The following is a 15,847-nucleotide window of genomic DNA, read 5'->3' as shown; positions in this document are numbered from 1 at the left end:
AGGAGCCCACTTCTCCCGCTGCCTGCTGCTCCCCCTGCTTGTGCTCCTGCCCTCTCTGACAAATAAACAGATGAAATCTTAAAAACAAAACAAAACAACAATAAAAACAGAAACAAGCATGGACTTTAATTCTAAGTTTCCTTGTCAAATATCCAAAATAGATTAAAAATGATGTCCTATATTTCTCCTTTTGTACCTTCAATATAATAATATAGAGTGTATCAAAACTGTAGGCTTATTATCTGCAAAAACGTAATAAAATTCATAAGCCTCTGGTGGGACAGATTAAAAAGTCACAAACTAAACTCAGGAGTAAAAAAGGGAACATCACAATAAAGACTACACATTAAAAAATGACATTAAATAAACTTGTGACAATAAATAAAATTTAGGCAAAATCAAGTTCCTAAAAAAATAAAATTTTAGGGGTGCCTGGGTAGCTCAGTAGTTAAGCGTCTGCCTTCAGCTCAGGTCATGATCCTAGGGTCCTGGGATCGAGCCCTGCATCAGGCTCCCTGCTCAGTGGGAAGCCTGCTTCTCTCTCTTCCACTCCCTCTGCTTGTGTTCCCCCTCTCACTGTGTCTCCTTCTGGCAAATAAATAAAATTAAAAAAAATTTTTTTTAATTCAAGAAATAGAAAATCAGAGTCTCCCCATCATTACAGAAATTGAGCCAATCAAAAAAATCCTTCCACAAAGAAAGCTCAGCCCCAGAGGGCTTTACTGAGAAGTTCTACCAAACAGTCAAGAAAAGAACACAAAACTTCACTATAAGACAAATAATATTCTAATTATTTTATAAAACCGAATAATTTGTGAAGGATAGCTAGACAGGAAAATTAACATGCAAATTTTACTCAGTAACACAAATGCAAAAATTCCACACAAAATATTGTCAATGCAAATCCAGGACAGTATTTATCCACAAAATGCTTATGACAAATACTATAGTTGTTGGTGGAATTTTGAAAAGTTTTTCTTAGAGATAAGAGAGAAAAAAGATGTCTGTTATCACCACATTGTTTTAATAATGTACTAAAGGGCAGCTGGTGAATAAAAAAGATTAAAAGACAAAAACGTCATAATTCAGAGATAATTATAATCATAAAAATTCCCCCCAAAATCTGTGTCAATTAAAACTAGGAAATTCGGTAAAGCTACTAGATCCAAGATTAAAGGTTACTTATATACCAGTGACTGCCCCCCCTGTCCCCCCCCGCCCCGGGGCAAAAGCATTTATAGGAACAGTAAATAGTACCTAAAGTTAAATAAGGATAAGATCCGATGTCTGGAGAGTATTGAATAAGTTCTACAATATAACTGCCATCACTGATTTATTTTGAACCTATAAAAACACATTATATGGTTCAAGCTAATAGGAGAAAAACACATTAAAGACCTAAACAAATTGAGAAAAAGCACATTCCTGGATTAGAGTCAACACAGTATGTATTAAATTCCCAATGGTTTTTATGTTTAAATTACCAAGATGACTTGGAAAACTCAAATGAAAGCACAAAGACCTAAGAAAACAGAGAACTACTGAAGAGCAAGGTAGAAAGACCTGTTCTGTCGTATCATCAAAATGTGGAACTGACAGGATACACAAAAATAGACCAACGGTACGGAATGGAAATCAGATGGATGCATCAAATTACATACTTGATATGAGGTGATACTGAAGACCAGTGAGGGAAAAATGGGCTTTTTAATAAGCAATGCCAGGAAAAATCATTATCTATATATATCAAGGTAAGTCAAACCCTTATCTCAAAACCTACATCGAATGGATTAAATAGACCTACCAAAGAAAGGCAAAAACACAAAGCTTTTTAAATAATATCTTAACGCATTTTGGGTAGGAAAAGTTTCTCTCCTGCACACTCCATGTTTTACTGAGCTATAACAGACATACACTAAGTTTAAGGTATACAACCTAATGATTTGGTAGATGTATATACTGACAAATGTTTACCACAAAAAGTTAGCTTCCATCACCTCAGATAGTTATAATTTCTTTTTGTGACTATAACTTTTAAGAGCTTTAAAATATAAGAAAAACTATAAAAGTGAAAATATTTACCCTTTACATAACTGAAATGGTCAAGTCTTCATAATTAGAACTCCTTAAAAAATCAGTAATACAGACTAACAACAAAACATTAATGTTTGGAACAGGGTCGTCACAAAAGGTATCTAAATTGACAACAAACATAAGGTTATCAATCTCATTAGTCAAGGAAATGCAAATCAAAACCATAATGATATACTATTGTATTATATACCCCTCTGATTAGCAAAAATTCAAGTGTGACAAAATTAACTGTGAGTGAGAATGCAGAGCAATGGGACCTCTAATACTGCTGAAGAAATGCAATCTGATACAGCTACTTAAATATTTGGTCCTATCTATACAAACAAGATGTACAGATTCTACAACCCCAAAATTCTACTTTTGGGCAAGATGCACCCTACAAAAACTAATGCACACAAGCACCAGAACATGGGTATGATGTCATGACAGCATCGTCTGTAAAAGCCCAAAACTGTCAATAGCAGAATACATTTAGACTTTCATTTCGATTATTTATCCACTATTTCCAGTAAAGAAAAAGATTTCTAACCATGGGGGAAAAAAATCCTATCCATACCACATGCTGCATTGACTCCTTTTTAAGCTCTTACGTTCCTAATACATCTAGTAAAAACTTAAATGACACAGAGCATAATATTTTACAGGACAGTGTGTTTTACTGTTGGGATATCTATCACATGTTTTCTCTAGTGAGTCATTATCTGCCTATCTATAATTTCCACTCAATCTTAGTTCTAGTCCCTAAAGCCAGGATGCTCCACTCTAACTATACTTCAGAATCCCTCAGGGAAAATCTTTTAAATAGCAAGCTATTTTTCCTTTTTTTTTTTTTTTTTTTAACTCTGTGAGTACTTTTATCTCCTCCTATTGTATACACATGCTGTTTTGTACTTCTTACACTCAAGTACATTATATGATTCCCTATCTAACCCATTTATGTACAGGCCTTTTCCTTTTCTTCATGATTTGTACCCTTATACAAATCTGAATTTGTTCAGAAGTCTGAGTTACATCCTTACCTGGCAACAGAATCACACTAGTGTTTGTAGAAAGTTCTGAAACTGTTTTCTAAAATATAAGCTATTTTCAGCACCCTACAACATTCTTTTTATCTTAGGAGTCAGCGAACTTTTTCCATGAAGGGCCAGAGAGTAAAGAGTTTAGGTATGCAAGCCAGGTAGTCTCAGTTGCATCACTGAACAATGCTGAATACAAAAACAGCCATAGATAATATGTAAATGGAGGGCATTATTATGTTCCAGTTAAGTATTTTCATAACCAGTAGGCTGTAATTTACTGACCCCCTTCTTTGTATTATTAATTGTAAGCAGATGCTTAATCTCAGATTTGGTATAATACATCCATTATATTTAACATATACTCCATATTATATATCTATCCAACATATATATATGTTACATACAATAATCCTGTTAAATAGAACTTGACAAGAATCTTGGTGTGGCTGCTTCCTACAAACACACACACACATACACAACTGCCAGGGACATTCTAGAATCCCCAATGCTCAACAAAAATGTATTTATAAAAATTCATTCTTTAAAAAAAAAAAGCAAAGCACAAAATACATATATGAGATTATTTACTTAAATACTATAAAAACTAGAGAGAGTTTAACAGACTTCAAAAAAAATAAATTAGTTACTGTTCATCCAATAAATTCTACTTAAAAGACTCGGACACAGAAAGATGGTGATTAATATTTTCCTATGTGTAATAAAGTAGCTGTGAAACAATGCATTGTATTTTACCACTTGAGTAAAACACCAAATTACTTTTTTAAAATTTTATTTATTTATTTGCAGAGAGAGCAAGCGAGCACGCGTGCGCACACACATGCACAAGCAGGGGGAGTGGCAGGCAGAGGGAGAAGCAGTCTCCCTGCTGAGCAAGGAGCCTGATACGAGACTGCATCCCTGGACCCTGAGATCATGACCTGAGCCCAAGGCAGACACTCAAGTGACTTAGCCACCCAGGCACCCCAAACCAAATTATTTCTTAAAGAATTAATGATAGAAATAGTGGAGCAATTTGGCATTTTGGGTCACATTTTATATTTCGAATTCTCTTTATCAAGCTTGTTAAATTCTGTAAAATGAAGAAAATTACTATAAAGAAAAATTTCAGCTAGCCTTACAAGTACAGCAGATAGGTGGTCAGGCTGATATTCACTGCTATTATATCAACATAAATCCTCATAACAACCACAGCTATTGAAATGCTTTTGTATATTACCTGTAAGAATCCTGTGAGGTAAGCAAGGATTTCTTGAATAAAATATTCAGTTATTTCCAAGATGCTTTCAAATAATATCTCCACAGCCTTAAAGCAGTGATGGACATTTAAGGGCCATCCTTAATAAAAAAAAAAATCTCAAGAATTTATATTAAAAAGTTCTCCTTTAGTACGTAAATTTCTAACTTTCACAGATACCATTTTTTTTTTAAACTAAGGAACATGTGTGTAATATCTAAAAATTACATCCTTGATTACTTCAGTAGCTAAAGGGCATCAGTGTAAGTAATCTTACCCTAAGATAATATTCACACGAAGTTCTTTTTTGGTCCTTGAGATTGTTTTCAGTGCGGTGATTTCTGCATCAAACCAAAATCCTCTATTACCAGGATTTTCTACAGAGTAATTAACCATTACCACATCACCGACATTTAGTTCATTCCACTTCAAATTGGTTCTAGCTCGTGGTCGAAGATCCTTGACATTTATTTCTACCGTACCACTTTCTGGATATCTGAGGAGAGAAAAAGAGAAGAATCACAAAATGCTGCTTATGATTACTATCAAAGACTAAAAGTATATTCAACACATATAAAAAACCTAATCACTCTTAATTCCACTTAAATGGTATTTTTTTCATGATTGTAACTGCCAGAATAAATAGTTTTTGGTAACATTTTAGTAAGACATTCTTTGCTAGCTTAAGGGGTAGGAGTAGGTAAAAACACAAGCTCTTCTTGCTCCACATTTTCTTAACCTAAGCTTAAAGATTACTTTAATAGGACCACATGACCTGTTCTTGAACAGTTCACTGAGATCTGCTATTTGCTTTACACACAGTAAGAATGAACTTAGTACATTTAAAAAACCTCCATTTTTCCAGGAGAGGCAAAATTCTAGTTCTAACATGTAGCCATGTAGTCTCATAACGGTTTAAAAAAAAAAAAAAAAAGGACCCATGTGAAATAATTCTAGCAGAATATTGGTTCTGTGCTTCTAAAGGTAAGCTTAACTTAAACTGAAACTTGATCTAAACCTAAAGCTTTAGAAGTTTCCTAAAATTTAAGCCTAAGTTCTGGCATTAACAAGCCAAAGAGAGCAATGTAACAGTAACAATAGCTACAAAATTAAGACCTGTATCGCTTGGTAGTAGGGGAGTCAAAGAAATAAGTAACTCTGGTTCCTACTCTTGGAAAGCTCAATCTGCTGGGGTAGGCCAAACTATTATAATGGTGTTTCTCAAAATATGAGCCCCACACCAGCAGAATCAACACCATCTGGGAACATGTTACGAATGCAAACTCTTCGGCTCCACTTTGGATGAGTCAGATCATCTGGGAATAAGGCCCAGCAATCAATTTTCACAAATCCTGTCAGTAGTTAAAAAGTATCATACCCTACTGTGACAGTATTAACAAGGTAGAAACAAACAGACAAGACCATTAACCCTTAACCGTGGGTCCAAAGTTGGAAGCAGTTCTAGCAGGAAAGCCTTGGCTCTTCTGAAGAAACCAAGTACTATTGCAAGCCTAGGACTCTCATAGTATACCTAACTCATTTAGAGTAAACGGGCATAAATCCTGGGTGATATCTTTAGTTAATCATCCAATTTAACAAAGTCTCTTCATATTTTAGTTAACTGAAAAAGAAAAAAAATCTCACGATTAGCAAAGGGCCTCAGCGTAGATCTGGTCCATTTACCGTCTTAGTGCCGTAACTCCCTTCTACCACAAGCCTTCCTATTAAGCATGCAATCTCTGCTTGGACAGTAAGTGACAACGGGACAGTTTTAATGCTCAGAAAAGCCCTTCTATCTTCATATAGCTCTGACATAGGGAAGAGAAAATACTTGATACTGGATCAAACATAAGCTTATACCTAAGTCCCAAGAGGAAACTTATACACTGTCCATAAAAGACGTAATACTGGACAGTCTAAATGTCCTTGCCACCCTCAATGTTCTCTTTTAAGTAAAAATATTTTAAGTGGATTTCCTTCAATGTATATAAAACTTGTATTTTGAGTCCCTTATCATCCTGGTGTCTTCACTGGCTGGATTTAAATTCCCATTTTAGCTTTTTACTACTGGATATCCTTGGGAAAACTCTGTATCCATATTAAACCTTGCCATATATAAAATGTAGCTTAATGTTAACTAATTGTATCACATGTGGTTGTTTCCAGAACTAAAATAAGACTTGTAAAGTGCTTAAAACAGCATATAATGGGTTAAGTAAATGTCAGTTAATATTCTGTCATTATCCCACAGAAATAATCACAAAGAAACTGACAAATACAATCATGTCTATGGTTCTGCTTTTCTCCCATTTCAATCCCATTTTTTATTGGTCAAACCTAAATTTAGAGGTCTCTAGCCGAACACTTGTGTTTATTCACTCATGTTGCTTCACATTGGTTTGGTCACAAAAATAACCAACAACTCTCCCAATCCGTAAAGTGAAGTTAAATTAGATTATTTAAGGACTTCTCTAATTTGGAAGTTTTTGAACTTGTTTCCTGCTTCAATATCCTTAAGACCATAGGATAGAAAACTATTAAAATTCTTTTCTCAGCTGTAATGTCATGATGCCAAAATATAATTTTCACATTATATATGTTTAATACAGTTTAGTACAGTAAGAAAGCATATACAGTTTAATACAGTAAGAAAGCATATTTCAATGGCAAAAAAATTCTCCACTTGTCCAAGTTTGTCAAAGTTTGCCTAAGTAGATATTAAGAAATATTTTAAACAAATTAGAAATCTTGACCCAAGTTTCAAAATATTATATGAAATCATGTTTACCAGAGATAAAGCAAAATAAATCATCCCATACATCAGAGCAAGGGAATTTGAGCTATACTTGCCCTGGAAATTTGTACAATTTCATAACAGAATTATATGTACATATATTCTACATGTATACACTAGTCTGTAAAAGGTAACTCATGAAAATGAAGTACACTTTTTCTAATTCCAGCCAAAGAGATGTTAATTAAGTCCATGCTCTGTATAAAAACAGACATGGAAGGGACACATAGAACAATTTTTTTTTTTTAAGATTTTATTTATTTATTTGACAGATCACAAGCAGGCAGAGAGAGGAGGAGGTAGGCTCCCTGCCGAGCAGAGAGCCTGATGCGGGGCTTGATCCCAGGACCCTGGGATCATGACCTGGGCCGAAGGCAGAGGCTTTAACCCACTGAGCCACCCAGGAGCCCCAGAACAACTTTTTTTTAAAAAAGATTTTATTTATTTATTTGACAGAAAGATCACAAGTAGGCAGAGTGGGAGAAGGAGGTGGCAGAGGGAGAAGCAGGCTCCTCACTGGAGCAGGGAGCCCGATGTGGGGGCTCAATCCCAGGACTCCAAGATCATTATCTGAGCCAAAAGCAGATGCTCAACCGAGCCACCCAGGTGCCCCTAAAACTACTCTTATTAAAGTCAAGAACATGCCAAGTGCTCAAATATTACTCTAATACTACTCTATTCCTGCATATCTTCATCTACAGACATCCTAACACACACAGAATGGGGACACATAAGCTCCACTATAACTCCTTTTTCTTCAGATTTATATCCAACTACATTTCTCTAATAGATAATTTATAATTTTTTATTTGTCAGAGAGAGAGAGAGAGAGTGAGAGAGCGAGCACAGGCAGACAGAGCGGCAGGCAGAGGCAGATGGAGAAGCAGGCTCCCCGCCGAGCAAGGAGCCTGATGTGGGACTCGATCCCAGGACGCTGGGATCATGACCTGAGCCGAAGGCAGCCGCTTAACCAACTGAGCCACTCAGGCGTCCCTCTAATAGATAATTTAGAAGCACCTCAAATTCAAGGCATCCAAGATGGAATTCCCCATCCCATAATCTGATGTTCAGTATTCTCTAGAGGAAACTATTTATACTCCCAGAAACTTAGGAATTATCCCCAATTCCTCTAATAATGCCTTTTTCTTTTATGAAAGAATTATAGCTAATAAATGAAGGAAAGATGGAAGGTGGCATTCTTTTTGCAACACAACAAAATAGTGGATTTAGGTAAAGATTAATGGCTGCTAAACCATTAAAAGCTAATAGCAAATTTCACAATAAATGGATCAGAACCACAACACTGAATCTTAAGGGCCCCCCCCCTCCCCAAAGGAAAGAAGCAGGTATTATGTGCATCCCCATACTATATAAGTGAGTAAACACCATCTCTCAACTAGTCTTATCAGGTAAAGAATTTGAATCCAATCAAATCTCTAGATAGAAGTATAAGCTTTCAGGAAACACAAGTTAAAATACCACTACAGGGATGTAATCAGTAAGGCCCAGACTCTGGGAAAACTGAATGAACTGAACTGAATGAACTGTCACAAATAAATTAGCAAGGAGGAAAAAATAGGTTAAGTCTCAACTTAGATCTTGGTTTTGATCCTTACTTGGACAACCTAAACATATTTTTGGAAAAGACAAGACTACTGATTGGTTATTTCATATTTATGAATCATTACAAATTTCATGTGGGATTTGTTGGTTTGTCAGGGTTTCCAAACCATCTTTAGGTTCCATGATTTATTAGGGAAACTCACAGGACTCTTTTTCATAGGGTAGCATATGGTTGTTTCCATAGCTATGATTTACTACAGTGAAAGGATACAAAGCAAAAAGCAAAGGAAAAAGGCACGTAGGGTAAAATCAAAGGAAACCAAGTACAAACTCAGAATCCTCTTCCAGTGGAGTCACGCAAAATGTGCTTAAATCCTCCAGCAACAAATTATAACACATGTGAAACATTATCTATCAGGGATGTTCAGAAAAGAATACATGATTTTTATCAGGGGCTGATCACATAAGCACTCTGAGAAGCTGGTGTTCAGCACAAACCAATACTGTCTGCAGGTTAGGCACAGTGAATTATTGTTTTGTTTTTTATTTTTTTAAAGCCAGGGAATGATGAGAATCCTCCTGAAAGCTAAGTTCTCAAACACCAGCCTAAGGTCCACTGCACCAACACCTTTTAAAGAAAATCAGTTTGAGATCTGGTACGTTCTTTTCTTACACACTTTAAAAAGAATGCTTTCAGCTATTTTGCCCGTTGAATGCTCTGAGATGTTAAGATGAAGGTGAACCTATAAAAGACAGGGAGAAAGAGTTAGGTCTAGGTAGCAAAAGACCATGTTAGGTCACTTTGAAAGGAAGATTCAGCAAGAAAAGCATGAGAATGTGTTAGAACTCTGATAAAGTCTTGACCAGTCCAATGGTAAGCTATGGTACAGACCACACTTGCTCACTGGTTGGAGGGTGCTGCCGGGAGAGTGTGGTCTTGGCTCAAACACTGTAGCAGGTCTCCAAAGTGGTGTTGCTAGAAGTTTTCAGCTAACTGCATTTATTTCTTGAAGCTGGTCAATTTTTTTTTTCTTGAAGTGAGGAGCAGTGCACCCACCATAGTACTAAGGCCATTTACTGGTTGAAAGGAGGTAGGGTTTGGGACTTGCTACAAAATAATCCAGCAGTGCTTAGGGATGCTAGTTTAGATTAAAAAAGACTGGCCAAGAGTTCATAATGGTTGAAGCTAGGGGATGGGTTCATTATACCGTCCTCTCAACCTCTGAATAAATTTAAAGATTTCTATAATAAGTAATACAGTGCTTTGTGGTTAAGTTAAAATCCAAACAAAAGGCTCATCCTTCTTCAGTTTCCCCATATATGTACAAAATTCAAAGTCAACACTCAAGCCTTACAATGAAGACAAGTAGTCTCCTGCCCAGCCCACCATATTCCTACCTTATATTCCCCAGATGCAACTATTTTTAATCCTCAGCTTTTTCTTTACATCTATATTTTTAAATAACATGTTCATACTTTGCTTTTTACTTTAAACTATTATTCTACCCATTCCTCGTGCACAGTTCATTTGTCTCCATTCTCCTCTTCCTTGTAATTGGTTAACACATGGCCCTGCTTTAAGTGTTCACATATTTACAATTCTTGGGATATAAGTGCCATTCTACTCCCTCCCCCAACCCTACCACCCCACCATGTATTAAAGATGAAACACAGAGGGTTCTTTTGCAGACGAACAAGCAGCAGACAGGATTCAAACTCTGATTATCTGGGTCTAAACCCATATTTCTGCAAGGACGGATGAACTTTTTCTTGCTCTTAAGTACACTATACAAACTTTGTAAACTCAGTATTTTTTATGATTTTTAAAAATTTTTAAATGTTTTATAGTTTTTTAAACATGTTAAGTAGAAATCACAGATAAATAAAGAAGTATGCTTTAACACCTATCCTTTCTTCCACAGTTTTTGTTTCCACTGAATGCTTAACTGTTCTGCATCATTATTTTATCTCCATTCTGCCATGATTGTTAAAGTCCTGTACATCGTAACATTTCAGGCACTCAACCAATCTTTTTGGCTTCAAAATATCTTTTAGAGAACTTGTTGTAGTCTAATCAGGACAGCTTGCTCTGTAAGGCCTAGACTTGTTCCACAGCTTTATGCTGGGATCTCCTTTCATTATTTCCTGTTTCCTTGAATACCACTGTCTTCTTTCTTGGTTTAAACCCTGAACGGGGTGGGAGTGGCTATAACGGTCTTTCATATAAATTAACCAATCCTTTTGTTCTCAGTTTTATTTCATATGCCTACCTCCAAGGTACTTGGTAAATCCAAGGCCTGAGCCTTTCAAAGGTTGTTCAATGCCAGTTTAGTTGCTTGTTGTTGGCTTCTCATTCCTAGGTTCCAGTTTTCTCTGACTTGTTAAGTTAGGTACCATTTACCCATTAGCTTCTTACCTTCTAAAAGTTTCCTGCTTTCTTTTCTGTGTCTTTTCTTCTGTCTTTTGTGTGTCTCCTAGCACATTTTTTAATCCTTGGTGGGGTTTATGCATTGATTCTTTTATGGTCTTCTAGGAAGGTTTAAGAAGGACTGGAGATAAACAGACATCTTCCTCATCCATGTTTAAATGAAAGCCTTTTAGTTTCACTTCTTACTACATACCATGTACCTACTACATTCCAGCCACAATAATGTACCCTCAGGTAACCGTTATTTCCTACTTCTTTATCCTTGGTACTTTGTTATTCTCCTTCAGGAACACGGAAGTTATTTCCTCTACCTTGTATTCTCGGAGCCCTAGGTACTCTAGAAACTAGGGGTACATATTTCTAAAACAGTAAAAAAGCAAGTTTTCATTGAGTAGGTACCATGTTCAAACTTTGATGTATTTGGGATATATCAAGACTACAAATGTTTGAAGGCATGCAACTTATTAAATAGAAAAGTCAGCTTTTAAATAACTAAGGCTCTTAACTATAATAAACTATGACCACTGTTAGTTTGAAAAGATCCTGTTGATTTTGCTATGTCTCCTCTTCGTCCTTTAACTAGTTAAGTAGGACCACAGAATCCAATGAAGACCTAATAAAGGCTTTTTAAAGATTGCTTTTGATGTTAAAAACAAAAAACCTGTAGTCAGTTCAACTGTTAATTATGCCAGTATTCAATTTAAGTACAGGCAGTCCCCAACACAGCATTCTCCCTGTCCCATGAGGTCTAATGTACAGTGGAAGACAACCTCTGCAAATTGGTCCAAGCAACTAACTTCTTTCAGCATTTGCACTGAGCAAAACTATGTAGGAGACTATTTGAAATATTTTTGTTTTTTTTGTTTTGTTTTTGAAATATTTTGGAAAGTGTTAGAACCTTGAACAACTTCCAAAATCGGGCTCAAGATATCCTCAAAGATTGAAATACAGAGAGGTAGGAATCTATCAAGGCCAACTTTACTACATGGTGCTGAGGGCCAATCCTATAACCTATGCAAGTATGAAACTAGGGTTCTTCCTTCTCTTATACTATGACTTCCTGTTCTCAGAACCTAATGTCAAGGTTACTCTAAGTTATTAAAATTAGCTACTTTGCATCCTTTAGAGTTTAGACAGTATCAGATAACCCTTAAATATCCCTAAGCTTATTGCTGAATCACTATATTGTGCACTTGAAGCTAATAACATTTTACTTATACTGGAATTAAAATTTTTAAAAATCCCTAAGCTTAAGTTTTTCAGTAACATTTTCATTGGTCCAAATATCTGGATAGCTTTTACAGCTATCTTTTGGAGTACATGCTTTTGATTAATCTTAACTATGTGACATCTCAGCCAAAGCCGACTCTGTTTTCAACTGACAAAACAATCCTTGATTAAGCCTAGGGAGTTAAATCTCAGGGAAACTAAGCATTATTCCTCAAAAATAGATTATAAATAGTAAACTACGTTTCCTTAGGTGGCTTGTAGGCTAATACTAATTTTAGACTCAAACTGTATTAAGCAAAATAGTATTACCGAAACCTTCCTTCAAAATATGGCTTCCTGGAGTTAACATGCTTAAGAACACCATTCACCTGGAGGCATGTTCTAGTTTAGCAAATCTTTAATGTCATACCACATGCAAAAAGCACTTATTCTAATAGATAACACTACTAAGTTTCACACCTTAAATGTAAAGCATACTCAGACAATTAATTTGTAACTGCTTGTAGTAGGCATGGAAATAAATCTCATTCCTATAACACATTAACAATGGTAGATAACTGCTTTAGTAATGTAAACAACATATTTATGTTACAAAATACCTATGCCAAAGTTGAAACTATATTTAAGAGTATTTACCAACCTGGCTTTATTAATCAATGAAACACAGAAAGTTTGATTCTATTATTACTAGGTATTTTTCAAGATTATTAGGGAAAAAAACAGGTCAAGTAGATATTTACAGATGAGGAAATCAAAGCTGCAAGAGTTCAAACAAAACAAAAAACTTCCCAATAAACAAACCAAATTCTGATTCTAATGCCTACTACTCTGAATTCTTAACAAATCTCTGGGGGTACTTATTTGAAAAGCAGATTGTTGGGCCTTACCCCAGGCCCAACCCAATACAGGAGTACCCCCCTCTGGGAGTACCAAGGGTTTTGGGGTCCCTCTGGAATCTACATTTTAAACATCTTTCCCCATGAATCTATAGCGCTGCTGTCCAACCTTTTTGGAAACACGAATGTAAAGGGAGGATGTATAAATTTGAAAAGGTGAAATCCGTAAAGTCATTCTTTTAGGCACTAAGTGATCTTATAACACAATAGAAGAATAATGACAAAGCCACAGTCTTAACTTCTTCCGCCTTCCTTTTGATTATGATCTATTCAGAATGTGGCACGTCAGAGAAAGCTGGAAGAAATATTTGAAGTCTTTGGTAAATACATTAGTAACATTCAAGTAACAATGGGGCAGACTGGTTACTGCATGTGGGTTCTGAAATTAAACCTCATTCTTGTTGTCTATACTCAACAATCAACAGAACACTGACTTGATTAAAAAAAAAATCTGCTACTCTTTCTCTCCCATCAAAATCCAGAAATCATTACATTCAGACATTGCTTAAAATATTTTTCGGACTCCTCGGGACACTTGGGTGGCTAAGTCTGTTAATCATCTGCCTTCAGCTCAGGCCATGACCCTAGGGTCCTGGGATAGAGTCCTGCATCAGGGTCCTTGCTCAGCGGGGAGCCTGATTCTCCCTCTGCCTGCCACTCCCCCTGCTTGTGGTCTCTTCCCCCTACTTGAGCTCATACACACACTTTCTCTCTCTCTCTGACAATAAAATCTTTAAAAAAAATTTTGGGGACTCCTTCAGAAACAGATCAGTACATCAATACGGTCAAGAAAATTAGTTTTGTTACTTTATAGAAAAAAGAACTTTTATCTAAAAATACCACTTGTTTTATTCAGAACTGGCTCAATGACTTCTATATGCAATAATTAAGGCTACTCAAAGACATACAACACAGGCCGAGAATAGCTTGAAAAATCTTGAATGCTGAAAGCAATGACAACATTATACTAAGATACTTGCCAGAGGAGCTTTTAATTATAGTTTAGCATAAGTTACACTCTAAGTCCTAAGTGATGCTATGACATTTCCATTTGACTCAATCCCATGGTAGAGCCTTGACACTGTGTTAAAAGCAGCAGTTTAACCCATTTGATTTAAAAAGTCATATACCACTAATGAGCTATGGATTCTCCCCACAGAAAAAAGGCACACAGGCACTTATGGACAAAAAGAACCTTTGGTTCAAGGTATCTGTTCCACAAAAACATCATAATTGGAGAGACAAAATTTTTTAATTATGTAAACAACCCTATATGCTACATATAGATGTTTTATTTTATTTTATAACCATGCTTCTCTCAAAATTATAGTATGGTAGAATGGTTGCAAGTATGTGCTTTTGTGAACTGGGGTCTACCACTTATTAGCTGTCCATCAGGCAAGTTAAAACCTCTCTAAATCTCAGTTATCTCCACTTAACACATAAAAATACAATTCACTGAGTTTTTATGAGGATTACAAAAACAGTCCAGGTAAAGTACTTGCTAAAATAACACTGTCGGGCACTAGTTATTAAATTAAGCTACTATACTTTAAAAAGTACTTTTTAAAAGATTTTTATTTATTCATTTGAGAGTGCGAGAGAGAAGGAGAAAGAGAGAGAGACTGAGACAGGGAGAAACAGACTCCCTGCTGAGCTGGGAGCCCAATGAGGAGCTTGATCCTAGGACCTAGAGATCATAACCTGAGCCAAAGGCAGACGCTTAACCATCTAAGCTACCCAGGTGCCACTTTTAGAATATGTTGGAATAATCTACTAAAAAGTAAAAACATGTGTATCTGAGGTAAACTGACTTTTCTATTTTAATAGGAACACTACAGAGCATATGATTACAAAGACTCTTAGCTAACATTTACTCAGGTTTAAAGATTTCAACTTCACCTAACATACAATATAGAAATAAGGGGTGCCTTGCTGCTCAGTTGGTGGGACATGCGACTCTTAATCCTGGGACTGTGAGTTCCAGCCCCATGTTGGGTGTAGAAGATTCCTTAAGAATAAAATCGTTCAAACAAACAAACAAACAAAAAACCTCCAAAACCATTTTCCTTCTTTACATATATACTTCCTTACCAAATCAGGTGTTTTCTAGCTTACTTTTCTATTTACAGAAATCAGCTAAAATTTAGAAATCAAGATCTCTACGTTAGACTGCTAAGTTTAATAAAGCAGTAAAGAAAGCAAATCACTTGGGACACCTGGGTGGCTAAGTTGGTTAAATGTCAGATCCTTGGTTTTCGCTCAGGTCATGATTTCACAGTTGTGGAATCAAGCCCCAAGTAAGGCTCTGTGCTCAGTGTGGAGTCCGCTTCAGATTCAGATTCTTTCTCCCTCCCCCTCTGCCCTTCCCTGCTTAGGTTCTTGGGCGTGCTTTCACTCTCTCTTCACTAATAAAATCGTAAAAAAAGTAAAGAAAAGAAATAAAGAAAAAAATTACCAACAAGAATAGTATTCCTAAATTCACTTGTTTGACCTTGTATGGGATTTAAGACTACAAGACTTCTTTTCTTTGGGGGGGGTGGCTGGGTGGCTCAGTCAGTTAAGCGG

At 36.1% G+C, this 15,847-nt stretch overlaps 1 protein-coding gene across 4 annotated transcripts in view; it reads right to left on the bottom strand.

The window, feature by feature from the left end:
* Window positions 1–15,847, bottom strand: part of UHRF2 (ubiquitin like with PHD and ring finger domains 2) — an 84,874-nt gene that overhangs the window by 43,340 nt on the left and 25,687 nt on the right. For all 4 annotated transcript variants that reach the window (XM_080819598.1, XM_080819595.1, XM_080819596.1 and 1 more), the window contains one exon: window positions 4,646–4,864. In XM_080819598.1, the coding sequence (XP_080675724.1) occupies window positions 4,646–4,764 (119 nt within the window). In that variant the 5' untranslated portion in view covers window positions 4,765–4,864. The remainder of the gene's footprint in view (window positions 1–4,645; window positions 4,865–15,847) is intronic.

Source organism: Martes martes, assembly GCF_963455335.1.
Source record: "Martes martes genome assembly, chromosome: 12".
Taxonomy (NCBI): Eukaryota; Metazoa; Chordata; class Mammalia; order Carnivora; family Mustelidae; genus Martes; species Martes martes.
This window is presented reverse-complemented; position numbering and strand designations above follow the sequence as displayed.